This window comes from Typopeltis vanoorti, chromosome 17, assembly GCF_054136105.1.
Source record: "Typopeltis vanoorti isolate ZY-2024b chromosome 17, IOZ_Tvanoo_1.0, whole genome shotgun sequence".
Classification (NCBI taxonomy): domain Eukaryota; kingdom Metazoa; phylum Arthropoda; class Arachnida; order Uropygi; family Thelyphonidae; genus Typopeltis; species Typopeltis vanoorti.
The window spans coordinates 78,586,294-78,614,074 of record NC_143565.1 but is presented as its reverse complement, the minus strand read 5'-3'; the positions used below and the strand labels follow the sequence as shown (position 1 = coordinate 78,614,074).

At 35.4% G+C, this 27,781-nt stretch overlaps 1 protein-coding gene across 6 annotated transcripts in view; it reads left to right on the top strand.

The window, feature by feature from the left end:
* The window catches only part of Khc-73 (Kinesin heavy chain 73), an 842,240-nt gene that overhangs the window by 225,717 nt on the left and 588,742 nt on the right, over positions 1–27,781 (top strand). For all 6 annotated transcript variants that reach the window (XM_090407555.1, XM_090407554.1, XM_090407553.1 and 3 more), the window contains exons 6-8: positions 10,100–10,187; positions 12,952–13,086; positions 20,865–20,977. In XM_090407555.1, the coding sequence (XP_090263681.1) occupies positions 10,100–10,187; positions 12,952–13,086; positions 20,865–20,977 (336 nt within the window). The remainder of the gene's footprint in view (positions 1–10,099; positions 10,188–12,951; positions 13,087–20,864; positions 20,978–27,781) is intronic.

Genomic DNA, 27,781 nt, shown 5'->3' with positions numbered 1-27,781 from the left:
TGGTGTGAAATGGGTGTTTATAAGACAAGATATTTAGTGGAATGTTGCTATAGATTGGGGTATATAGATGACGATGAGCAGGAAATGTTTAGGCAAATTCATTTGGCAAGTGCAAAGTAGGTGAGTGGTAATTATGGGGGGGCTTCAACTATAGCAATATAAAATTCTACAGTATATTTCTACAGTATATTGCTTAGCAATATAAAATTCTACAGTATGTTGCTTCAACTCTAGCAATATACTGTAGAAAATGTAGTAGTAAGGAAACTGAATTTTTGGATTTCTTGAGGGATAACTTAGGCAGCACATGGTGCGAGAGGACATAAGGATGAAGAGTTTTGAATTTGGTCATATCATCAGAGGATTTGATTATGACAGATGCCATACTTGTCCTTAGTTGGTGAGATTGACCATATTATCCTGACTTGAAGGATGAATAGGCATATAGAACTGTCAAGTCTGAAGGAACTTATGTTGAATTATAAGACAGGCAGTTATCATAGACTTGGGAAAAACAACTTCCAGTAGTACAGTGAATTAAAGAATTTGAAGGAAGAGAGATCAGCAGTGATTAGAGATACTTAAGAAAAAAAGTGTGGACAACATTGGTAGATTGCATACTATGAGTGAAGAAGATAGTGATTTGGAATCATTTGGATGACTAGAGAAATTAAACAGTAATTGCAAATGAAAAAGATTATGGAAGACGTAAAAGAGAGAGAGAGAGATGTAGTACAATTGCATGAAAAATATAAGGCTTAGGCTAAGAAATTGATTATTACTGTAAGGAGAGAAAAAGAATACGACAGGATACTAGTGCTGCAATCCAAGGAGAATTACATGAAGATTTTTTGCCATGTGGCAAGTAGGAGGAAGTGATTGTGGACAGGATTGTCTTGCTTGTTAGAGGTGGGACTCAGGTGGCCAATGCAGATGAAATAGTTGAGCTATTTAATGATCACTTTACCAGGGTGTTCCATCCTGGTGGTGTGGTAGAATGGGGGTATCAAATTATAAGGCTATTTAGAAGAAATACAAAATCTTACTACAGGATTTTGTGGAATTGGCAAGAACTTGTATACAGAATTGAGCAGATGAGGGTAAAATTATTTATGCAAGCCAGCATGGATTTGTTAAGTGGCACTCTTGGTTTAGTAATCTGGTTACCTTTTACAATAAAGTAAAAAGTTCAGTGGATGAGGATAAGGCATACACTGTAATTTTTTGGATTTTGTAATGACATTTGATAAGGTGCCACATGACAAGTTGGTTTTTTAGTTGCATCATATGGGTTTTGATATCAGGTTAGTCGATTAGATTGTTAACTGACTTTCTGATAGATATCAGAGTGTTGTACATTTATGAGCAGTATCTGAGAGTAGAAAGCTACAAATGGAGTTCCACAGGGTTCATTACTAGGAGCATTACTGTTCACTCCTTATGTCTGTAATATTGTTATGGAACTACAGGGAGATATTCAGAGAGAGAGAGAGAGAGAGAGCATGCAAAGGCAGCAATCTTATTCCTAATGCATCAAGCTAAAAAGGAAATTCACTCAGCAAATGGACTAAGAATTTACAGCCATATGAAGAAAATAATGCTTAGAGAGCAGATTCAAATTTTTTATATACAAAAACTTAACATTGCTCAAAATCAGATTCTAAATTTAAAATGGCACTTTTTAGTTATTTAAATCAAGATATTTGGGATGTCCTTGAGAGAATTACTGACAACTCAGCTAAACATACCTTGGAAACAAACAAAGTATAACTAATAGCTAAATTTCTTAGATTGAAACAGCAGCAAGATTTAAACAGCCAACTGACAAATTTAATTTCTCATCATTGAATAACTTTGAAAATGGCTTTTTTTCATTCCTATGGATAAAGATAATCATGAAAGGGCAGCGATTCATTGATACAGACAAGATGAAAGAAAAGTTGCTGGAGGCCATAAACAGTATTCCAGTTGAATCCAGAACTGTTTCCAGCATGGAGAAAATGTGCTCTCCATGTGAGACAAGTGCATTGACTCACATGGAGAGTACTTTGAAGGAGACTAGAATGTGATATTATAAACCTTAATAAAATTATAAAAAATAAATGATTCCAGTCTTTTATGGTACCCCTTCATATTGCAAAGGTTGTGAAGACATCTCAGAGATTTGCTGCAGTATTGAGGAAGACATTGACCACAAGCGATAAAAGGATGATAGTCTCATTGTTTAAAGCTTTCTTTGATCAGACCACATTTGGATATATGTTCTCAGATCTGGTCACTGGGATTTAAGGGGATGAAGTACCCTTGGAGAGGGTACAGAGACAAGATAACAGAAAAATGGCATCAGGAGTGTACAGTGTTGGTTATGAGTTAGACTGAGGGCATGCATAGTGCAGAAGTTTGGTGGTAGAAGACAAAGGGAGGATATGATTGAGACATTTAACTGTTGAAGGATTATAATCAGATTAATAATGGGGAAATTTTTCATATCGTAAAACAAGCGGAAGGAACAGGGACAAGGACTGTCTCAAGAAGTTGAAAAAGGAAGTAGTGAGTAAAAGGGTGAGAAATAAGTTTTTCCATTTATGTATGTATGCATGCATGCATGCATTCACACATATAATACATGGTTAGGTAGCTGTAATTTCAGGTCTCTTTTATCACTCTGACCACTTATTGTTTATTTATCCTCTTATGAGGGCATGGCAGGGAGACACACTTTTCAACCATACCTTGGTAGGTTGCTTTTTCAGATAAAGCTGGCTGATTGGAGAGATCCATATGGTGTCTGAGCATTTTTTTATGTGCTTAAAGTTTTGCAAAAATATAACAATGGATTGCATTGATATTGTTTTTTAAATCACAATCATGTTATAGAAAAAAAATAAAAAAATTACTTAATGTACAAACAGTTAAATTTTTGGTTTTTGAATCAGTTTTTGAATGAAGTTGACTATTGATAGCTCCAGTGAATAATTGAATAATTTGATGCTGTTGAATATTTGAAGAGAAGCTAATATTATCCAAGTGGTAGCCAAATAGGATGTTCGACAATATCCATTGTTGCTACTTACTAGAAATCAAATGACAGCTGGATTTAGTTGCAAGTCAGCACACCAAAGTCTCGGATTATTCCCCAGTTCTTCTTCCTTATCAAGGGCATTTACCTTGACTTTTCTGTTTGTGTCATTTTCAAGTTTTGTAGATTTTTTTTTTTTTTTGCATATTTATTGTTTGCTGGTTTACTTGTTCCACTTCTTTTTGTTAACTCTAAGTGGTTTCCTTCAGATAATGTTCATTATCTTTATTAAAATAAAGAATTAGCATATCCAAAAATGAGATAATTTTCTTCTGTTTTTGTAGAATTTTTTATTTTTTATTTTTTTTTATTTTAAATGTTGATCCATACATGAGAGGTTGGTAGTTCAACCTATAGTACATTAGTACCGTATATGGATTGGGAAAGAAGGTACCTGTTCACATTGGATTTGAATGATTGTATTCCTTAGGGAACACATCAAGGAGAAACTGTTCTATAGTATAGCAGTTGCAGGGATGAAGGAGGAGAAGAAACTTGTTCTATGGGTTTCAAGGTGCACTGTGCAGGGATGTTGAGCAGCAGCTGCACGTGTTCCAACGAGCTTAGTACTTAGTGGGGGTATTATTGATGCTATTTCAGATGAACATTTTCCATGGAAATATTTGTAGAAAACACACAGTGCGGAGACCAATCATCTGCGCAAAAGTGGGGGGAGTGAGCTGGTAAGAGATGGGTCATTAATAAATCAGATTGCTCTCCACTGGATTGTGTCGAGCATTTTGAGGCAGCTTTTGGAGGGCCCATCCCATATGTGGGAGCAGTATTCGTTGGTTGGGCAGATTTGTGATTTGTATACTCTGTATACTCTGTACTTGGGCCAATGTTGTTTAATTTGTATATAAATGATATAGGAAACGGCTTAAAGGGAGATATTCAGTTGTTTGCTGATGATGCAAAGTTGTGTAGTGCAATAAAAAATCAAGCTGATGTTGAAAGTTTGCAGGAGGATTTAAATAAGCTGGTAAAATGGGCAAAAGAAAATGGATGTCAGTTCAATGTGGAAAAGTGTAAAGTCTTGCATTTTGGGATTAAAAGATTACCAGCTGTGTACTACATAGATGGAAAGGTACTCCAAGAGATTGATGAGGCTAGGGACTTAGAGGTATTGGTAGATAAGGAGATGAAGTTCAGAGGACACATTGCTAAGGTGTCCAAGATTGCACATAGGATTACTTGGTTGTTGAGGAACACACTGACATCCAGAGATAAAGAGGTTATTATTCCCCTTTATAAAGCATTGATACTTCCACATTTGGATTACTGTGCTCAGGTCTGGTCACCTGGATTCCTTGGAGATGAGGAGGCTGTGGAGAGGGTTCAGAGAAGAGTGACCAAGTTGGTGAGTGATATAAAAAATGCTCCCTACATTGATAGATTGAGAGCTTGTGGAGAGCTTGCAGAGATTGGCTGATAGGCGAAGAAGAGGGGATATGATAGAAACATTCAAATTACTAAAAGGTTTTTATAGGATTGATGCAGGGGAAATGTTTCAGCTGTGTGATAGTGATGGAAGAACAAGAGGTCATCTCTGGAAATTAAAGAAGAGAGTGGTTAACAAAGGTGTCAGAACAAGGTTTTTTGCCTGGAGGGTGGTGAATGAGTGGAATTCATTGCCTGACTTTGTTGTGAGCTCTTCATCTGTAAATGAATTCAAGAAGAGATATGACAGATATTGTTTTGCTAGTTTGGGTCTCCCGCGATGAGTCTACTGACTCCATGGAGATACCCGTAATAATAATAATAAGGTTAACAGCTATTCAGGGGTGAAGTAACGTCTTGAGAGAAAGAGAAATCCTAGTTTTTTAGAAGCTGAGGACGCAGTGGTTGTTATGTGTTTATGCCAGGAGAGGCTTGATGTCAGGGTAATTCCAAGAAGAGAAATCTCAAATTGTCTGGAAATTTGGGTGTCAAAAATAATACTGGGAGAGAATGGTTCTTTTTTATGAGAAATGAGACAGTACTTGGTTTTATTGCATTGAAATTGACTAGGTTATGTGAACCACATTGGAGGATGGCTTGGAGGTCTGAATTGGGGACAGTGGTGATTGTTGTTCTGTTGGTTGAGTTGAGGTGAGTTGTGTGGAGTAATGTTTATCAAAAGAAAGGGAGGAGTGCAATGTGCTGTCGTCTGCAAAACTGTGTATTGGGTTGGAGGTAAGCTGAAGTAGGTCATTGATATATAGTAGGAGAGGGTTGGTGATAGGACAGAACGTTGAGGAACCCCGGCATTAGTTGAATGACGAGAGGATAAGGAGCAATCCACCACCACATATAGTGTGCATCCAGACAGAATGCACAGTGCAAGGACTTACTGCTTAGTAAGTCCTTGTGCCAGACCTGGTCAAACACTGGAGATATCAAGTCCATCCGCTTGAGATTCACCAAACTTCTCCATGGCATTTGTCCAGAGATGGGTGACATATGTGAACAGATCTCCTGTTGATCAGCACCTCCTTCCCTACAGCACTATTCACCTCAACCTTCCAAACTACACTCTCTTTAACTCCTTTGACCCAAGGGTGGTGTTTTGGACATTAAAATCTCCTAGGAGGAGGATGATTTCGCTGTTGGGAAAGTGGGACTGGAGAAAGTCAATTTTTAAGGAGAGAAAATGAAAGAGCTCAGAATGGTTGGTTGTATTAGGGGAGTGATAGAGACAGCATATGAATTTGACTGAGTTGGGTAGGGATATTTTCATCCAAAGAAGGTCAAAGTTGGGTGATTCTAGGTTGGGTGCTCTCTGGCAAGGTATTTTGGAGCGGATGTATGCACAGACACCACCCTTGGGACATATAAAGTATTACCTAAAATATTTAGGTATTATATATTCAAGAAATATTGAATAATATTTCTTGTCAAGTGTAATATGCACCTAATATGAACTGAATATGATTTCTGTTACCCAATTGCTTGGATGCTGAGGAGGTTATATTTGTAATAAGAAGAGAAAAATCATTGTGCCATAAATTTGGATGTTGCAAGAGTAAGACTAAAAATCTAAAAAATGAAGACCAAAAATTTTTCCAATTAAAAACACTTCCACATCATCTCACCAACATGCAAGGCATCCATACAAAGATTAATGATATACACCACTGTTGACAGGCATCACAACCCGAATCTGCTATGCGAATATGCAAAAACGCCAACTGGAGTTCCTAATGGAACTCCATTTGGCATTTTCCACAACTACAGCCCTCCCAGTTTTATCTTGAATGGTGTAGTTCAGAAAAAAAAAAGAAAGAAGCATGTGCTTTTGTTAAATCTGATATCCATTGCCGAAAAAATTATCCAACCTGGAATCTCCATTTTTCAATCTACTCTGGGTAAATATTTCCTTACTCACTTTATAGCCTTCATTTTCTGCTCTCCTAATGCTGACAACTATGCAGCCCTTTCTGACTCCTTATTCCTAAAAGTTGATTTCCTACATTCTGATTACCTAAATTGCAAGATTGTCTTCCTAGGAGACTTTAACATCCATAACACAAACTAGACAGATTAATCTGGAAGGGAAGCTGAATCATTTGCATTCGATCTTGATCTATCAGAAGTAGTTAACCTACCAAACACTCTGGACGTTTTCTTAACCAGCTGTCCCTCCAAATGCATTGTGGATATCTTCTCTCCTCATGGTAATTATGTTCATAATCTTATCCAGGTCTCCTTTTCTACTGATAATCTCCTTCCAGCCAATCTCAGCCTTGTACCCTATGGCACCATAGTACTGCTAACTGGGATAACATGAGGAATTGTTACTGGTTTTGCTCTTCTGACTCAAATATCTGCAATAAATTAATAGTGAAATAATTCTGGAATGAAGGCCTTTATTACACATGCCCCTGAAAATCTTCAACCCTTATCCAAGGCCTGATTCTTTAAAAATGTACTTCAACAGTCCATGATCAAAATCTGGCATGTGTTCAGTGTCTTAGAACAAGAACTCCAGCTTCTCATTTGGCTTACAATACAGTCTGAAACAAGTGTAAAAACTTATCAGTTATTAACAGTTCCAAAGCAGACTTCATAAGGATGAAATACAATAAGCTTGTACCAACTGGTAGTTGAACCTTTTGTTTCTCACCAAGGCTGTTGGGTGTAACTCTGCCCTCCTTTGTTTCCACCTCACTCTCTCTCTCTCTCTCTCTCTTTCATATCCTGATGATACCATGGTAATCTCATCCAAGGATAAGGCAATCTTCTTTCCTCCAACTTTTGTTTAGACAACCAAAGTAAATCACCTCTTTCACTACCATAAACCATAAACATTCCATGCCTCCTCTTATCTCTTGACAGAAGGACATCAGAAAAATCTTGACTAATCTTATTACTGTTAAGTCCCCTCATCCAGATGGCATCATTCCAGTTGTGCTCAGAACAACTTGTGCGCCAGAATTAATACCCATCCTGTACATATATAGGCTGTCATATTTATCCAATATCTGTCCAATAGCATGAAAACTAGCCTTTATTTAACCTGTGCCTAAAAAAGGGAGATAAAAAGTTAGATCAAAATATGTTCTCACCTCAGTACTCTTGAAAGTAATGAAGATGGTCATCAACAAACAGCTACTTCACTACCTGGAGAGGAATCATTTAATTAGTGATCACCGATATGGATTCCATTCTCATTCTACAGCTCTTCCTTGCTAATTTTACTCACTTTTGGACTCAGGCCATGGAAAGATTTGGAGAAACCCATATGGTCACTTGATATTTCAAAGGCCTGAACAAGCTACAATTTTATGATTTCCCCTCCTGCTCTTTGTGATTAGATTGTCAGCTTTCTTTTGTTGCTTGTCACAGTGGATGGCTTCTTCTCATCAGATTTTTTTTATCAATGCTGGAGTACCTTAGGGATCTATACTTTCACTCATGCTCTTCCTCATTTACTTCAAATGACCTTCTCTCTCTCTGACTTCATATCCTATTCATCGTTTGACTGATGACTGCACTCTCCATTCCTCCTTTTCATTTGAGAAACCCTGCAGTACTCAAATGATTGAAGTTTTAAGATCTTCCACAACCAGTGACTTAAATACTGATCTCCTCACCATCCTCAAGTGGGCTGAAGACAGCTTAGTGAATTTCAGTCTATTAAAACTCAGTCCTATCCTATTTACCTGCAAGAAAGATCCTACTTCACTCCTACAGGCTTTTGATAATGTTCTGATATTCTTTTGAGATCAGCTTTCCTTTCTTGGGTTGACTGTCATATCCAGCTTATTCTGGCACAAGTATTTACATCAATAGCCTTCTCAGCCTCTGAAAAACTTTGTGGTCTTTTTCATTTAAAGCATTACTTCTCTCCTGCTTAACTCTCAGCCCTGCCCGACCACCCTTCAGGTATTGTTTTCACATTTGAGGTGATGCAGCAAAAACCTCCCTAAGAATTAATTTTTCATGATATACAGAAGAAGGCAAGCTACTTAATAGGTGACCTCCCCCCCCCTCTCAGACTCTTTTCAGTCATTTTCCCATAGGCACTCTGTTTTTGCTTTATGCCTTTTCTATATGTACTTTTATGGGTATTACTATGTTGAACTGGACCATTCCTCCACATTCTTCTAATCATGGTAAAAACTAAAACATCCCTGGTCAACACCCATACTCTATCAAACACCAAACATACTGATTGAAATTCTTATTATCTTCTTTCGTTCTGTCTTCCTCTGTTCTTTGAAATAATCTTCCCCATGCTGTTTTTCCCAGGTACAGTACCTAACTTTTTAAGAAACATATTTATAGATTACTTCTTTCTCCTTAATCACTTGCCCACACATAACGCTTTTGTGTTATAGGTCCTGTGATCTTCATGTATGGAATAATAAAAAATAATAAAAATAAAATATAATGCTTTATTTTTTTCTCTTTTGTTCAAGGTAGGAGAACAATGAAGAAGGCTAGGTGAATGATGGTAGTCATTCAACTAGATAATTACTAATTCTATACAAATTCAAATCTGTCCAAATATTAAAGTTTCTCACATTTGGTCCCAAGAGCCTCATAAATGCTTAACTTGGTTCAAGATAGAGCAGTCAGGTAATTTAGGAGCTCATCTCTCACCAATCTAAGCACCCGCTTTCATATAATGTTCAGTTTCTGCTGCTTGCATTTTCTGCAGATATTTTCATGTTAGCATACATCAGAATGTATTCTCCACTCTCCTCTAAATATGTTAAGTCATGTGTAACAAATGTGCATTATTCATTTATGGTTTAATTCCAAACTCAGAAATATTTTTTCCTTCCCTTTCATTCATTCATTCATTCATTCCTACTACTTTGTGTTTTGGAAAAGTCTGTGCCTAGTCTTCGTTTTTTTTTTTTTTTTTAAATCCAGTGTTAAGTCTTCCTTTCCACAACTTTTTTTTTATCTTTTTTACCTTTATAGCATTGCAATAATCTCTTGATTACTTAAAAAAAAAAAGAAAAAAAGTAACAGAAATGCCCTATTTTTTTTTTTTTAATCTGAACTAATATACGAATCATCATTTTGGTTGATGTTTACTAAATGGCATTCACAGGTGACTGCTTTAGCATATTTTGTTTTATTTTCTGTTCATGAGCCATGATCTGACAGAGTTCTACACGTTTCAAAATGATGTATATGTCCTAAATTTGTCAGGCAGCATTTAATTATCATTAAATTTAAGGGACTAACATTGATGCCCTGATTCAGCAATTATCAATAAATGCTATGATGATAATAATATGTGTGTTTTTCTTATGATGACATTCAAAGTAATGCGATGACATTACTTTGAAAAACTGAAATAATGCTACCTGTTGATTATCCCTGTAATAAATACCACATAACAAACTACTGAAAAGTCTCTACCAAAGCTTCATAGGTATAATGCCATGTGAAATGAAATCCACTATAACAAACTCAAACTATGGTCCCTGTGAATTTGTTATAGTGAGAGTCTAGTGTATTAATCTGTGCAGTTTATCAGTTTTCTTTAAAATTTTTTCACATTTTTTTTTTTTTCCCCAGAAACAAACAGAACTTAAGGGTTCGTGAACACAACATCCTCGGACCATATGTAGATGGATTATCCACACTTGCCGTATCATCATTTGAGGTATTCTCTTTGAATAGTTATTATTTTAATGTCATATTTTATGTGACGATATTTTAGTGTTAATTTAGATTTCATTTATCCACGTGCATTATTTTACTGTATCATGCCAGGCATCATTACAGCCAAAAAAAATTATGGTATCCTATAGTGCCATAGTGGCACTACTTCAAACAGGTAGAAAATATTTTCTAACTTTTTGAAGTGGAAAATAAGCAAGTAAACAAAATAAAACCTTAGTAACCTTAAAAGCAAAAATATAATTAAATAAACATGTTGAAGTCAGTTATGAGGGGTGAGGGGACTCTCACTGAGATTAAAAAGGAGAATCTCCAGCAAAAGTTGGAAATTGGATCTTTGCTCACTTTCTTGCAGAACATCATATATATATATATATATATATATATATTCCATTCCATTTATCCATTTGCATTCACAGACCATTTCAACTTACTTTTATCATATCATGACAACAGACTCATGACCTTTACATTTACAGTCTTGCTGTTTTACTAAACAATAATTCATTCATATTCATTCTCATACCATGTTTTGTATTCTCATAGCTTTAATCTCATCTAATACTACCTTCTCTTTCTACTTCCTTCCTTTAAGGAAGCAGATTTGCTGGCCTAGTTGATCAAGTGGTCAGCATATCTGCTCTCCAGCAAATAGGCTGCAGGTTTGAATCTCATGATGGAGATAAATTTCAACATCTCGTGAGAGACCATTGTGTCACTTATTTGGTGGCTTGAAGTCGCTTGAAAAGGTTTCATTTGGTCTGTAGAGCAGGTTTTTCCCAGATTATGTAAAAAATAAATAAAAAGTGAAAAAAAATTATAAAATTAATAAAAAAAAAAATTCCTTAGACCACCCACAGTACTAATGTACTATAACTTTACAACCTTTTCTGGTTGTAGTTATAAGAAAAAAAGATTCTGTATTTATGACAAGAATCACAAGGTCTTGTTGTTGGTGATGATCACTACAGACATATCTGTTTGTGTTTACAATATACCATGGATAAATTCCAGAAAACTAAATGGGGTCAGTTGTTTTCCTTTTGCACTGTGAATTTTTATACTGTGGTGTTGCTGATGTTATATGAATGTTACATGAATCAGTTTCATGAAGAGCATAAAGAACAATTCAAGAGTGATGACTCAGTTAGTAAGGAAAACAAAAGTGCAGTATGAGCAGAAATCGGCATATCAGGAGAAGAAAAACGATACAGTTTTTTAGATATGTGGCAAGTAGAAATAATAATGATAATGGATGAGAATGGTAGAATTCAGTGATCAGTTTATAAGGGTGTTTCATCCTGATGATGGTGGAATCATGAGGAACTTAATTTTAGAGGACAAAGGAGAGGATGGCTTAATTGTGAGTGAGCAGGAGATAGTTGAGGAAATAAATAGCCTTGATGTCAATAAGGCAATAGGATTTGATGACATATCACCACACATCTTAAGGGAATGTTCCAGAGAATTGGCAGTAGCATTGGCATGCCTGTTTAATAAGAGTCTTACAACAGCAGAGGTTCCAAGGGAGTGGAAGGAGGGTAAAATTGTTCCACTGCATAAAGGTGGTAATAAGGCTGTAGCTTCAAATTATAGGCCGATCTGAAGTTGTAGTGAAGGTACTGGTTGATTGGGGAGAAGTAGGATACCGAAATGTGTTGATAACAGCAGTATTCTCTGTGGTTATCAGCATGGGTTTGTTAAAGGGAGATCATGTTTTAATAACTTACTTATGTACTATAATAAGGTGACAAATACTTTGGACAGGGAAGATACATATACAGTGGCATACTTGGATTTTGCAAAAGCTTTTGATAGACTGCCACATGGCAAGCTGTTAAATAAATTGAAACAGATGGGATTGGATAATAGACTTCTGGGATTGGACAACAGACTTCAGTGACTGGCTGTCAGGTAGGTATTAGAAAGCTCTTTATGGGGGTTCAGTATCCCAAAAGAGGAAGGTCAATAAAAGTGTGTAAAATAAAAGTTACAAAAGTGTGTAACTAATTCTTTTCAGTTACACACTTTCCACATTTACATGATCCTTCATTAATGTGATATCTATATAACCGTCACTGACCTCCTCCTTTCATATTACCCATAGGAGGAGGACACTTCACTATTCCAGTCTTATTTGTTTATTCTCTGTAGTATTTCCTTTAATTCAGCTGATTCTTGAACAAATTAATTCAACAAATACTATTAATATTACTTTTGCCACATTCTTTGCACTACATATAGCCAACATAACTCTGCATGGGTGACAGTTATTGCATATCCTGTGTGCTAGTTCCAGTGAATTGACTTTTAAGTCCAAACTAATTAATATAAATTCATTCTAAAAGTTAATCTTAATCATGTGGTAATTCAATAAAATTGAAATATTTCTTCAATATATGAAATGAATGAAAAATTAGAGAGATCATAGCATTTGTTTTTTCTTTATTTCACACACATGCCATCTTTGTTTGTTTAGAAAAAATGTACTCCATCAGTTTGAGCAGTGGGGATTTATCTAATCTTTCCTTACATACTGAAATAGAGGACTGTGGATTTTTAACTTTTCACCTGCAGGATTGCTTTAAATAATAATGACATATCATTACATTTGTCTTGGCTGTTAGATATTTTATCATTAATACAAGTTAATAATATCTATAGTATATGAGATTAATGATGTTGTAATAATACACTTTAATAATATGAGAGTAAATCAGTATTAATGGTATCTTCATTATTTACAGGAAATTAATAATCTCATGACAGAAGGCAACAAATCTCGAACAGTTGCTGCTACAAATATGAATAGTGAATCCAGTAGATCTCATGCTGTATTTACAATAACGCTTACATGTTCAATAACAGATAGACAATCAGGAGTAAGTCATGTTCAAATTGATTTTCATTTTAATTTGTATCTCTTATTTTTGCTAAATAATTATATTTTAATATTCTGTAGAATTTTGACACTGTGTAAAGCAGCAGTATAGTTTGTTATTTCACATATTTCTGTTATGTGGATTTATCTATGAGTTCTGTTACAAAACTGCAGTTTAGCACACAAAGCAGACAGATAGATTATGCTAAAATATAAATTATACTTGACCATAAATTATATTTTTGCCTTTTTTCTTTAAATGAAGCAAACTCAACAAACAAACATTTGTTGAGTATTTATCTAAGCAAATTAGACATCTTCACTTTGTCATAGTTTCCCAGTATCCCACAATGCAGTATTCATTCATTCATTTTAAGCCAATCCTAATTATGGAGTAATTCATATATTCAAATAAAAATTTTATTGATTTCACATTATACAAAATGTGAAATCAATCAAAGATTAGACAGCACATAGAACTTTCTTCTTCTTTGTTTCACACACAGCCACCTTTGTTTGTTTAAAAAAAATGTAGTTCATCATTTTGAGTAGTGTCTTTCATGGCTTATCTAATCTTTCCAACACCTTAAAATAGAGTACTCTGGATTTTTAACCTTTATTGCATGGACCCCTCCCATGTTGCCATGCATTATTATTCAGAGAGACCTTCAGGGACTCATGGAGGGAGGCCACATACTACACTCACCAGCTGTCATATTTATTCTTGAATTCATTCACATTGCTTACCCTCACAACATCCAATGGCAATCCATTCCAATCATGCACCACCCTATGAGAGAAAAATTTATTCCTCACCCCTTCTTAGGGGCATTCATTCTCAGCTTCCAAGGATACCTTCTTGTATTTTCCCCACCCTCCATAAATTGAAAAATTCCATCAATCGAAATCCGATATGACTCTTTCAGAAGTTTGTAAGTCTCAATCATATTACCTCTCTTTCTCCTGTTTGCTAGTGTCTGCAGTCTGCAAATTCTCAATCTGTCTTCATAATCAGTATTCCACAATCCTGATATCATTTTAACACTCACCTTTGTACTCTCTCCAATATATCAGAATCACAACAAAAACCAGGAGAACAGACCTGCACACAATAGTCCAAGCGAGGTCTTATCAAGGCCTTGTAAAGAGGCAAAATTACATCCTTATCTTTATATGTGAACGTTTGTTTCAGCATTGCAAGTATCTTTTGAGTTGTATTTGCAATCTTTGCTACATGCCCCCTCAACTTCCTATCTGCTAACACTCCAAGATCCCTAGCCTCATCAGTTTCTTCTAGCATAATCCTATCAATATAGTACAATATTGGATGTCTGATCAAGCAAAGTGAATGATTTTACATTTACTGACATTGAACTGACATCCATTCTCCCATGCCTACAATTCCAGCCTATTGAAATCATTCTGCACATATTGCATATTAATCCCATTCCTAATTATCCTACTTATCTTTGCATTCATTAGCAAATAGCTATATGCCACAGGTCAAATTCTTCCCAATATCATTAATTTACAAATGTAATAACAGTGGACCAAGCACTGATTCTTGTGGTATATCACTGGCTACTTAAATTTTGCAGACTCACATTCCCAGTATACCACTTTTTGAAATCTATTAGTCAGCCAGCCATTCTCTTATCATCCATGCTAATTTTTTATAATTCAAACCCATATTCTCCAATTTATGTAACAGTCTTGCATGCTGTATTCTGTCAAAAGTCTTAGCAAAATCCAAAAGTATCATGGTGTATCCATTTTCCTTGTCTAGTTCAATGGTAACATTGTTATAGAATATGAGCAAGTTGCTAAAACATGACCTTCCATTAGTAAACCCATGTTGCTCATTGTAAATTAGAGATTCACTGTCAACCCATTTCTCAATGTGAGCCCTACCTAACCAATTTTTCCAAAATCTTCACCACTACTCCTGAAATACTAATTGGTCGATAGTTGGATACATTAGTCTTTACACAACCCTTGTGCAATCGAATTACCATATATTCTTTCCATTCTTGCAGAATCTTCCCTGTTCTGAGACTCATATTAAACAGTCTTGTGGGAAGAACTGCTGCATACATCTTTATTTAAAAGACAAAAAAAAAAGAAACCTTACTAGGAGATGGAAAGAGATTTATTTGCAAAGTATAAATAACTAACCAATAATAAACAGCTGTTATATACATTTGGTAGGTCAATAAATAACTATAGGGAGGGGCTAATCCAAAGAACTAATGTTGATCAGGCATGTGAGTTGATGGAGCACCAAATCATCTTGTAAAATCTATTATGCTTGTTATGTGTATTTTTTTTCTCTGCTTTGTTTATAATTTGTTTTATTTTCTAAGAATTTTCTTTTTTTTTACTGAGGATCATTATACATTTTACACAGTAATAGGATACATAACATCTGATCATTATTGGAATTATCCACGTTTTCGCAAATCCTACCTACATTCATTACTTTTTTTTTTCTTCAGCAATTCTGTCTTATCAGTAATAGGGATCTCACATATGCTGGTATTTTGTTGTAGATCAACCACCTCTTACAATGCAGAAAATTATTAATTTTATTCAGGAATAGATAAATTTCTACATCTTGTTTCAGAAGACTGGAATAAAAATGTTCCTATACCATGAAAAGAATTCCAACCTCAACAAATGCTATACTACAGAAGCAAGAAAAACAAGTAGCTTTGTTTATCACTAAATATAGTACACAGACATTTACAGTCTATGTGCTATATTTACCAACAATTAGTGTAATTAGATACAACTGGAATAGCATTCATATTGGAAAAACACTCCCCCTCTCACAGAGTGTCTGCATGCATGACATTTATTGTAGCACTAAACATAGCTGCTAACTAAACACATTTGTCCTAACATTCTCTTTTAAGTTTTCAGTTCTATCAAATACTTAGGACAGTTATTTATAATACAATCATTGGATACAGAAAGCATACAATTTATATAAAGCAAAAAGATCAATATTAGAATATAATATATACATATACAGTGAAACCCCTTTTTTTACACTTTCAGGGGACTGATGGAAAAAAGTGTAAATAGCAGGAAATGTAAAAAACGCTTTTTGTCTTTCTGTCTTTTTTCTCCATGGTGGATGATCCATGTTACTAACATGGATCATCCACCACCGCAAATTCAAAGCAACTATCACACGCTAAATTACATGCAGAAATTCTGCAATATACCACATGCTTCTGAATTGTGACTACGAATACCAACACTGCAAGGTAGTGAAGTGATATTTCACGAATTGTGGTTTATTCACTGATATCTAATATTCACAAGTAACAACTGTTACTTAGTAGAAGTGTGAATGTGATTTCACAATTTGTGTATGATCCTTGTTCACGATTTCAATACAGCACTGTGAATGTGAAATCACATCATAAACTGTTACGGGTGCCACGAGTTACTGATAGTTTGAAATTACTGTTATGAAACTTCACGGTATCAGTTTGTACTGTGATTGAAAAATCATGGTATCACTCATCACTACTGCAATTGTGCAAGTCACCGTGATGGCAGAAACAAAACTACAGCTGAAAGCAATGCCACCTGGGAACAGAAATGTGCAGATTTCCACAGAAATCAATTTGAATGAGAGGAAATCGATCCGAAAATCAATGTTGCCACCTGAAAAAAAACCGCGAAGCACGGGAAATAACATCCACATCAAGTTGTTAATGGTGGGAAAATAATATATCGTCAGAATAGGCCTTAAGACGGGACCAACAGAAAATGACGTAAATGTCACGAAAATGTAAATTACAGGAACTTAAAAACGCTGTTTTACTGTGTGTATGTGTGTGTATATGTATACAGGGTGTTCGGGATAAATTTGACAGTTTCGTAAGGAAAAAGAAAATCTTCTTTGTATCTATTAAATTTAATGAATTGACAAAAAAACATTACAGGCAGAGTTAATTACAATACTATCAACAAGATTTACTCAAAATAACCACCATTAGCATCGATCACAGCTTCAATTCTGCTTCGGAACCTCGAACAAGCTGATGCTACAGTCTCCCTGGGAAGGGCCGCAAAAACTGTTTTAATTTTATCCATTAACTGGACTTTTGTATTACTGGAAGTGCGATTGGTGTCTTTTTCAACTGCGCCCCATACAAAATAATCCATGGGGTTAAGGTCTGGGGAGTTTGGAGGCCAAACATTTGGACTGGTGAAGTCGTAGAAATTTTCAGACAACCATTTTTGACTTTTCCCAGAGGTGTGGCAAGGGGCCGAATCCTGCTGCCATACATATGGCCTACCATTGGCTACCCTTGTTATCCAGGGCTTGACTACAGTTAGCAACTCCACGAACAAAGCCCGAATTCCAATGCCAGGGTTCTTCAACACCTGTTCCTGCAGATTTGCGAGGAATTCTGCTGTACGAACGCAATCAGATCGTCTGCTAGGGATCTTTCTTCTTGCTACATCCTCGTAGTCACCATTGCAAGTCTCTAGTTCATGCCTGATTGTTTTTACTGTATTCAGGGAGCATTGGGCAGCAGTCGTAATATCCTTATTTTGATGGCGGGCACGAATCATCATGATACAAGTTATTCTCTTCCATGATTCAGGTGGGTTCCAGCTATCCATCCTTTCTGACATCTTGTATATGAATGAAGAAGGGTCCAAACTTTTAAATGAAGAGAAGTGTGTGTTAATACATGTAACTTACGGAAAAATATAATTAATTATAAATATGTCAAATTTATCCCGAACACCCTGTATATATATATATATATATATATTTTTTTTTTTTTTTTTTTTTTTTTTTCAAAATTCATTTTTACTCGGTTGGAATATTATAAAAAAGGTTTAATGACTATTACCGAGATAAAAGATGACAAGATATATTTAAAAAAGATACTACTAGTTTACTAGTTTCGTTACATGAACATCCTCAGGTATCACAATCAAAGAAGTATATAAAAAAATTACAGAGACTTAAAATTGTGCTAACAGAACAAGTATAAAAAACAGTAGCGTGTTTGAAAAAAATGCAAGTATGAGTTCCAAACAAACGAATACTACGCGCTGTCGCGAGTGCGCCAGTACTGAACAGAAGCAACGTGCGCGTCAGAGAGATTGTAACTCAGGCTGTTGTTGATATGAGAGGAATCTAGAGAAATTTTCCTAGATTCAACAATCTTTCTTTCGAGTTCATCGTAGCACACATGGATGTCAGCAGTTTGAGTCCAGTTTACAATGTGCTGGCGGCCTTCGTCTGAGTTAGCTGAAAAGAGAACGTGGCTAGAGAGAGCGCTAGCTCTAGTCCTGTTATAGGAGATATCTCTACGGTGTTCATCCAAATGTAGAAGGATGGATTTAGCAGTCTGTCCATAGTATGGCTTTCCGCAATCACACAGAATCTTGTATACTCCTGGAAACTGAGTAGGAAGATGTTTCTGTTTATGTTTGCTAAGTAATGAATGAAGTTTTGGAAGCATAGTGAAGCACGTTTTGAAGTTGAATTTCTTGAGAATATTTGCCAGTTTTGGTGAAGGAGAGCTGATGTAAGGCAAGGAGATGAAGGCTCTTGGGGAGGAGGGATCTTCAGAAGTAGTTGAGTGCCTGGGGGAAAGAAATTTGTCAATTTTCTTTGGAGAGAAACCATTGTTAATAAACGTTTTTTTAAGAAAACGGAGTTCATTTTCAATTTCTGTTTCTTCTGTAAGTAATGATTTGGCTCGGTGGGCTAAAGTGGAAATAATACCACATTTTTGTGGGGGATAATGATGGGAGGAAGCATGAAGGTATCTGTCAGTATGAGTAGGCTTTCTAAAAATTGAGATTTTAATGCTCTCAGCACATGTGGTAAGTTTGAGGTCTAAAAAGGGAAGGCAGTCATCTGATTCCAGTTCGAAGGTGAAAGAGATTTTTTCATGGCACTTGTTTAGGTGGTCCAGAAATAAATAGAGGTTATTGAAACTGTCTTCCCAGATTAGGAAAATATCATCAATATAGTGGTACCAGACTTTTGGTTTTGATGATATTTTCCTCATCTGGGAAGACGGTTTCAGTAACCTCTATTTATTTTTGGACCACCTAAACAAGTGCCATGAAAAAATCTCTTTCACCCTCGAACTAGAATCAGATGACTGCCTTCCCTTTTTAGACCTCAAACTTACCAGATGTGCTGAGAGCATTAAAATCTCAATTTTTAGAAAGCCTACTCATACTGACAGATACCTTCATGCTTCCTCCCATCATTATCCCCCACAAAAATGTGGTATTATTTCCACTTTAGCCCACCGAGCCAAATCATTACTTACAGAAGAAACAGAAATTGAAAATGAACTCCGTTTTCTTAAAAAAACGTTTATTAACAATGGTTTCTCTCCAAAGAAAATTGACAAATTTCTTTCCCCCAGGCACTCAACTACTTCTGAAGATCCCTCTTCCCCAAGAGCTTCATCTCCTTGCCTTACATCAGCTCTCTTTCACCAAAACTGGCAAAGATTCTCAAGAAATTCAACTTCTAAACGTGCTTCACTATGCTTCCAAAACTTCATTCATTACTTAGCAACATAAACAGAAACATCTTCCTACTCAGTTTCCAGGAGTATACAAGATTCTGTGCGATTGCGGAAAGCCATACTATTGACAGACTGCTAAATCCATCCTTCTACGTTTGGATGAACACCGTAGAGATATCTCCTATAACAGGACTAGAGCTAGCGCTCTCTCTAGCCACGTTCTCTTTTCAGCTAACTCAGACGAAAGCCGCCAGCACATTGTAAACTGGACTCAAACTGCTGACATCCATGTGTGCTACGATGAACTCGAAAGAAAGATTGTTGAATCTAGGGAAATTTCTCTAGATTCCTCTCATATCAACAACAGCCTGAGTTACAATCTCTCTGACGCGCACGTTGCTTCTGTTCAGTACTACTGGCGCACTCGTGACAGCGCGTAGTATTCGTTTTTGTTTGGAACTCATACTTGCATTTTTTCAAACACGCTACTGTTTTTTATACTTGTTCTGTTAGCACAATTTTAAGTCTCTGTAATTTTTTTATATACTTCTTTGATTGTGATACCTGAGGATGTTCATGTAACGAAACTAGTAAACTAGTAGTATCTTTTTTAAATATATCTTGTCATCTTTTCTCTCAGTAATAGTCATTAAACCTTTTTTATATATATATATATAAAACTTGAAATCAGTTTGAATTACATTTCAGATATTTAGCATCATCCAGACACTTGAGAAATGCTAATTTTACAAATCTACCAAAAACGTTGCAACTAATATGGCATATAAGCTTTGTGAAAATGTGACGACTTGATGCAGAAGTGGCATACAGCTAATTCCTGTCAACAGTTTACACATGTTTACACTGTGCAGTGCGAAAGTGTTAAGATATTCAAGTGGAAAAGGAACTAATCCAAACCAATTGTTATTCTCTTACAGTAAAGAAACTGATTTGAGAATTAAATTAATCTCTTCTATAAAAAACAAAAATGAAAGAGATTAAACTTGCATCTTTGCTCCTCTTCTTAAATTTCTAGTTGATATATTAAAACAGAGATTTTTATTTTATCTTTTGAGTAATTCAGAGAACATTTGCAGAATACGTCTCCTAACATTCTACTTTAAATATCTATTACCAGTGTTAGCTCACTTCGATGCCCTGAATTTTTTTTTTTTTTAACATCTTTCAAATTTTTATTGTAGATTGGAGTAACTGTACTTTCTATATTATAAGTTATTTATTCATATAGGTAACTGGTGAAAAAGTATCAAAGATGAGCTTAGTTGATCTTGCGGGCAGTGAAAGAGCAGTGAAAACTGGTGCAGTTGGAGAAAGATTAAAGGAGGGTTCTAATATTAACAAGTAAGTTGATTATATGAACAGCTGGAAAAATGTATCATTGTTTTCATCTGTGTATTTTAACTAACATGGCATCAGGGCCATACTTACACTTTTCCCAAGGCGCTAGAGTGCTGCACCCCCCCCCCTCATTGTTCGGGGCTATTGAAATGGCTCTAATTTTTTGGAGGTCCCTACTAGAGCCTTATGCGCCCAAGCTTAAGTACAGCCCTTCATGGCATGTTGCAGTATGTTCGTTGACACACTTTTGAATAGGTTTATGGAAATCTTTAATTGGGCTTTGTGTTTATATCCATTATGTTTGCATAGAATGCTATAGTGATCATGTTCATTTGACTAATAGTCAAATAGTCTTTTCAAAAGTCATTCTGTGTCCTGAGTATGCAAATTTTAGATCTTATGATGATTGTTTCCAAAATTTTTGGCAGATTAATGTGGTCAAAATTTTTGAGGTTAGGGACGTATTTCATGAGTGATAACAGTTCCAAAAGGGAAAAAGTCTCTTCGATATACGCTTTCCTCCCTGGTTAGTGTATCTGCTCTCCAGCCAAGAGCCTGTGGGTTTGAATCCCACCATTGATGTTTGTGATTGTCCTACTCACTCGGTGTAGAAAGGGAATCTGTGACCCTACCACTTTTCTAGCAGAAGGCTTCACTTTTAAAACCCCATGAGATATGGGAGTGACATACAGCATCCAGCGATGCCAAATGTGACCAAGACATATAACTTCTGCAGCGCAGTTCTTCTTTTTTCATTTAATACCATTGTGAAGGCCTATTCAAAGCTCGATCTGCCAGTCCTGATATTTTAGTGCATTTCAACAGCTAACATTCCAAAATACACTTCACCTACAAAAAGAAACAAATAACTGTGTTTCCTTTCTAAGCATACTAGTTACATGCCTATGATATAATCTATTCATTCTCCTTTTCTGTTTATCCCTCCCTCCACCTGAATTTGGCCACCTCTGCAATACTTTTTAGCCAATGGCTAAAACCTCTATAAAATAAACAGAATATTACTATACCTCTCCCACCCTTCCTGTGTTGTTAAGTACAGCCCTTAATGTACAGCCCCCCCCCCCCCACACACACACAGTCCAGAAGGCACTTATAAGCAATCACACTATTACATACCCCACAGTGTTGCATCTTTCAAACATTTATACACTGAGCTAGGACTGTTTTTTTCTTATGACAGCTCTTGCCACTGAATTTGGACACCTCTGCAACAATGTTTTAGCCAATGGCTACAACTTCTATAAAATAAACAAACTATTACTATATCTCTCCCATCCTTCCCGTGTTTGCAAAACTCTTCTCATCCACTATATCCAGAATATATATCTGAAAAGATAGCTAAAGTTTTTCTCAAATCTAGCTGGCAACCTCACTCCATTCTCCAAAGGAAAACCTTTGTCTTCTTATGCATCCTGGAGTGTATAAAGTTCCTTGTGCTTGTAACTTAGTTTAATTTGGGCAGATTGTTGCATATATTAACAGCTGCCTTGATGAACATAAAAACTACATTGTGAACATGTGTATGGCAACTCCTATCCAAAGCATGGTCTGACAACCCTGCCAGACCAGGCTTTGGATATCAGCTTCATCAATTTGGCAATGATCTGGGAGTCAGCCATTCTAAGACAGCATTTAACCCCTGCATTAACTCTGCTTTTATCCAGCTCCCTAGAAGGCACTTGATAGGATTATAGTTCTTTTCATTTACAATTTAATTTGTTTCTATGACATTTTAATTGAGTGTTGTGTGTTTTACTCTGGTTGTAATTTGTACTCTTGAAGGTGCTGATTAGAAATTCAGTTAAGTAGCAGTAAATTCCATAAATAAAGTATTTATTTCTTTTCTTTTAGTGTTACACGGTAATCAGCATTCATTTTCGAAATTATGGATTTTACAACTGTGTTATACTAACTCTTTTTATTATCCCGATGTTTCGATCTTCATATCAAGATCATCTGGAGCATACACAAATATACAAGACAAGCTGGGTTACATTACAAACCATAAGCTAGAGAAACAATGATTTGATCACATGTTATTCTACTAGCATGACTTCTAGTGGGAAAAAAAAAAAAAAAAAAATTATAAATTACATCAAGCTAGAATTAATTTAAGATAACATGAATAAACATTTTTTCTGATAGATAGTTTTCTTTCAGTAACAATGATGTCCTATTTTTAGTATTACAATTGTTATTTTTGATTTAGGATACTGGATTTGCTATAGTCCTGTTTATAGTTATTCTTAGAGAGGAAGGTTCCATGGGTCGAATATATACCTTCCATATGTATGGGATTTTTAGACCTCCGTTATTGTTCAAATTGGGGTGGTTGATAATGATCTCACAGGCTTCCTTAAATTTGCGTTCATACCATGTTTTGGCGTGATGTAGACAACTAGTGCTTTTACAGTCAATTCTATGTAAGGTGTTCAGGGCATGATCAGAAAGGCCAGCTTCACTATAATTATTATATTTAATGTGTCATTTATATTCTTTTTGTCTGATAGGAATTGTGCGTCCTGTTTCTCCTAGATATGGTATGTTACGGGTGCTTACTCAACTCATCCAAAGACCCACTCCCAGCGGGGAGAGTGGATTTTTGGATGAGTTGAGTAAGTTTTTTAATTTTGCAGGGGGTTTAAAGGTGGCTTTGAGGTTGTATTTTTGTAGTACTCTGTTTATTTTGTCTGATGTCCCCTTTAATGTAGGGAATGGTTATAGTTTTGTTGTGGTCTGGTTTGTCTTTGTTTTTTATTGAGGTCTTGTAGAGAATTTTGTTAATAGTGTTTTGGCTGTACCCTTTTTGGAAAGTATTGCTGATCACTTTAAGTTCGTCTTTCAGTGCCTGTTCATTGGAGCAGATTTTCAGAGCCCTGTTTTTTAGAGTATTGATGACACCTAGTTTTTGTGTTGGGTAGTGGTAGGAGTTTATGTGTATATATTGGTCAGTATGTGTTGGTTTTTGGTAAACTGTGAAGGAAAGATTGCCAGAAGGAAGATGTGCGACAAGTGTATCTAGAAATGGAAGTGTGTTCTGTTTTTCAATCTCAGTTGTGAACTGTATGCTTTTGTGTTGTTTCTTTAGGTGGCTAAGGAATGTGTCTAGTGTCTGGCGACCATGGGACCAGATCGCGAAAACATTGTCAACGTATCTAAGCCAGACTTTGGGTTTTAAAGGGGAGGAACCTAAAGCAAGTTACTCCAAATGTTCTATGTAAATGTTAGCAATACAGGGAGATAATGGTGAGCCCATGACTGTGCCTTCTTTTTGTGGGTATAAAGTGTTTTGCCATACGAAATAACCAGAACGTAATACATGTGCAAAGAGCACCGTGCTATCTGGAGGAAATTCGTTCTGTAAAAGAAGGATTGTGTCATTGATTGGGACATTCGTAAAGAGGGCAGAGAGGTCAAAACTGACTAATAAGTCATCTTTTTCTAATGTAATGTCTTTGCTGATGTTTATGAAGCGTGTGTTTTTGATATAGGAGGGGGAATGACCTACCAACTCCTTGAGTGTTGCTGCTAATTTTTTGGCTAAGTGATAAGTCGGGCTATCTATTCCTTCAACTGTAGGCCTTAGATGTGTGTTTTCTTTGTGAATTTTTAGTAGTCCGTAAATTCTTGGGGAACGAGCATTGTGCAGAAATAGTTTTTTGACCGTATCTTCGGGCCATGTGGTAATTGACTTAAGTAGTTTCTCTGTTTTATTTTTTATTCTATTGGTTGGGTTGTAGTTAACTAATTGGTATGTGTTATTGTCTGAGACCAGCAGATTCATTTTTTCTACATAAGTGGTTTGGTTTAAAATAACGATGGCATTTCCTTTATCTGCTCTAGTTATTACAATGTTCGGATTTGACTTTAGTGATTTTATCGCTGTTACTTCATGTTTGGTTAGGTTGCTTGTTATTGTTTTGTTATGATTTAAAATGTTGGCGGTTTCTAAATGTATTTTTTCTGCTATGTTATTTGGGATGGATGAATCTTAAGCCTCTTTCAATATTACAAATAAATTCAAGTTTGTTTATCAATCTGGGTGCTACAACATAATTTAAACCTTTGTTTAGTATCGAGATTTCGTCTTTGTTTAAACTGTGGTTGGATATGCTAACAATGTTCCTGTTACCTGTAGGCAATTGGTGGCTCCTGTTGTTTCTTGCTTCTGGTTGGTTTTTATTTCTCACTGTGGAGAAATTTGAATATGGCGGCTGGTTCTGTCGATCTTTAGTCTTTGGAATTTGGAAATTAGGTTTTCTTTCTTCATTTGGAGGATATGGTTTGCTGTGTTTTTCGTAATCTTTTCCAGGATCATCCAGATATCTGCGTTTATGTAGCTTGAAAGTTCCACTTTTTTCTTTTGTAGCTGGTTTTGTCTAGCAGCTAAGTTCTTTCTGGTAGCTTGAATCTGTTCTCTTAGTAGTGCTTTTTCCATGCAGAGGTATATTCGTTGCGCCTTTGTTGAGGTGAATTTTCTCTTTAGCCTGATGCAATTTGGAGTGATATTGCTGTCCCTACATTGTTTTAGAAAAGCCAGTCGATTGATCACATTAGAAACATGAATCTTCAGCTTACCCTATTGATTGCATCGCTTGTGGGTTGAATCTCCATGAATTATCATAATCTTTTCTTTTAGTGTTACACAGTGATCAGCATTCATATTCGAAATTATGGATTGTACAACCGTGTTATAACTAACTCTTTTTATTATCCTGACGTTTTGATCTTCATATCAAGATCATCATCTGGAGCATACACAAATATACAAGACAAGCTGGGATACATTACAAACCGTAATCTCGAGAAACAATGATTTGATCTCATGTTATTCTACTGGCATGACCTCTAGTGAAACTGAGGTCATGAACTCTAGTGAAAATTTTGAGCAACTTGCTTTAGGTTCCTCCCCTTTAAAACCCAAAGTCTGGCTTAGATACGTTGACGATGTTTTCACAATCTGGTTCCATGGTTGCCAAACACTAGACACATTTGTTAGCCACCTAAACAAACACAAATGCATACAGTTCATAATTGAGATTGAAAAACAGAACACACTTCCATTTCTAGATACATTTGATCAAATCATTGTTTCTCTAGCTTACAGTTTGTAATGTAACCCAGCTTGTCTTGTATATTTGTGTATGCTCCAGATGATGATGATCGAAACATCGGGATAATAAAAAGAGTTAGTTATAACACGGTTGTAAAATCCATAATTTCGAAAATGAAAGTATTTATTTCCTTTTGTTATGTTAATGAAAGGTAGCCTATGAGTCTTGAAGGGGTTTAAACATTTAATAACTTATTTATTTATGAATTATTTATATTATTTTTGTTGTTATAATGAAATACAGAACCTAGAGAATATTTTTTTATTAATTATAAAAAACCACATCACCTAAATGTCTTCCATTTTCTGCTTCACAAAAATGAGCTCTTACTACACTATTTTTCACGTCAGCTGTTAATGTTTCTGGCTGCACCACCCTAATTTCTGTATGAATGTTCTCATATGGGGCAACCTGAAAGATAAATGTATGTGAACCCCTAGACAATCCATCAGCTGAAGGAGAACAGTCATGCAGAAATTAGGGTGCTGTAGTATGATGTACTGATGGCTAAATATCACAAAAAGTGTTCTTCTGCATTGAAGTGTAAACAGAATGTTTATATTAACTTAAACATATACATAATATTATAATATAATATTATGTATATAATATATTATATATTATAATATTATAATATCAGGTTTAATGTTACTTTCTTTCATAATGAAATCCATATAGATGATGAATAAGAGTGGAGATAATGTGCGTCCTTCTCTTACTCCTGATTTTACATCAGACCCTCTTCCTGTATTTCCTTCAATTAGAATTACTAACTTACAACTTAGATATATGGGTAGAAAATATGAAAACTTAACATGAACTTAAATATAGACTATGTGTTGTTCTGTATAATGTTCCATTTACTTCATATAATTTGTAGTGTTTTTGAAAAACTTTTCTTGGTACACCTTGTTGTATGCCTTTCCCAGATCTACAAAACTTAAGTACTGATCCTTGTCATATTCTCATGATTTCTCAACTATTTGTTGTAAACTGAAAATCTGAGCTTAGCTTGTTCTTCTCCAAGTTTTTCTTACATAATTTTTTTCTCAATCTTTTTTCAGGTATCCTAACATAAATCTTACCTGAAATTGAAATGCTTAATAGAGAAATTCTTCTGCAGTTATTACATACATCTTTGTTCTTTTTTTTATACATGGGAATTATAAGAGTTCTACTCCAATCATCTGGAATTCGACCTTCTGACCAGTCTCACTGAATTGTGTAGTGTAGTCTCAACAAAAATTTTATACTTCCATATTTAATCATTTCTTGTCAAATATCATATCAGCTACCATTCCACGTTTCAAGTTTTTGATAATGTTTTCTACCTCCAGTATTGATATGTACTCCTTTTTTGCATTTTCTTAAAAATTTTCTGCTTCTGTTCTGTACTGTTTGCTTAACTCAGTTTTTCAAAGTAATTACAATATACATTTAGGACATTCTTATTTTTAGTTTTCATGTCATGTTTATCATCTTTGATTCCTTTTACAGTACTCTTTCCTCCATTTCTCAGCTTTTTACAATATCCTCCAGAAAATTTTGTCCCTTTGATATTTATTTTGTATATTCTTACTGTAGTCTTCCTATGATTTTTGTTTAGCTACTTTTATGCATAGCTTAACTTTCTAACATTTTTCTCTGTATGCTTTTAGGACATCTGCCAACT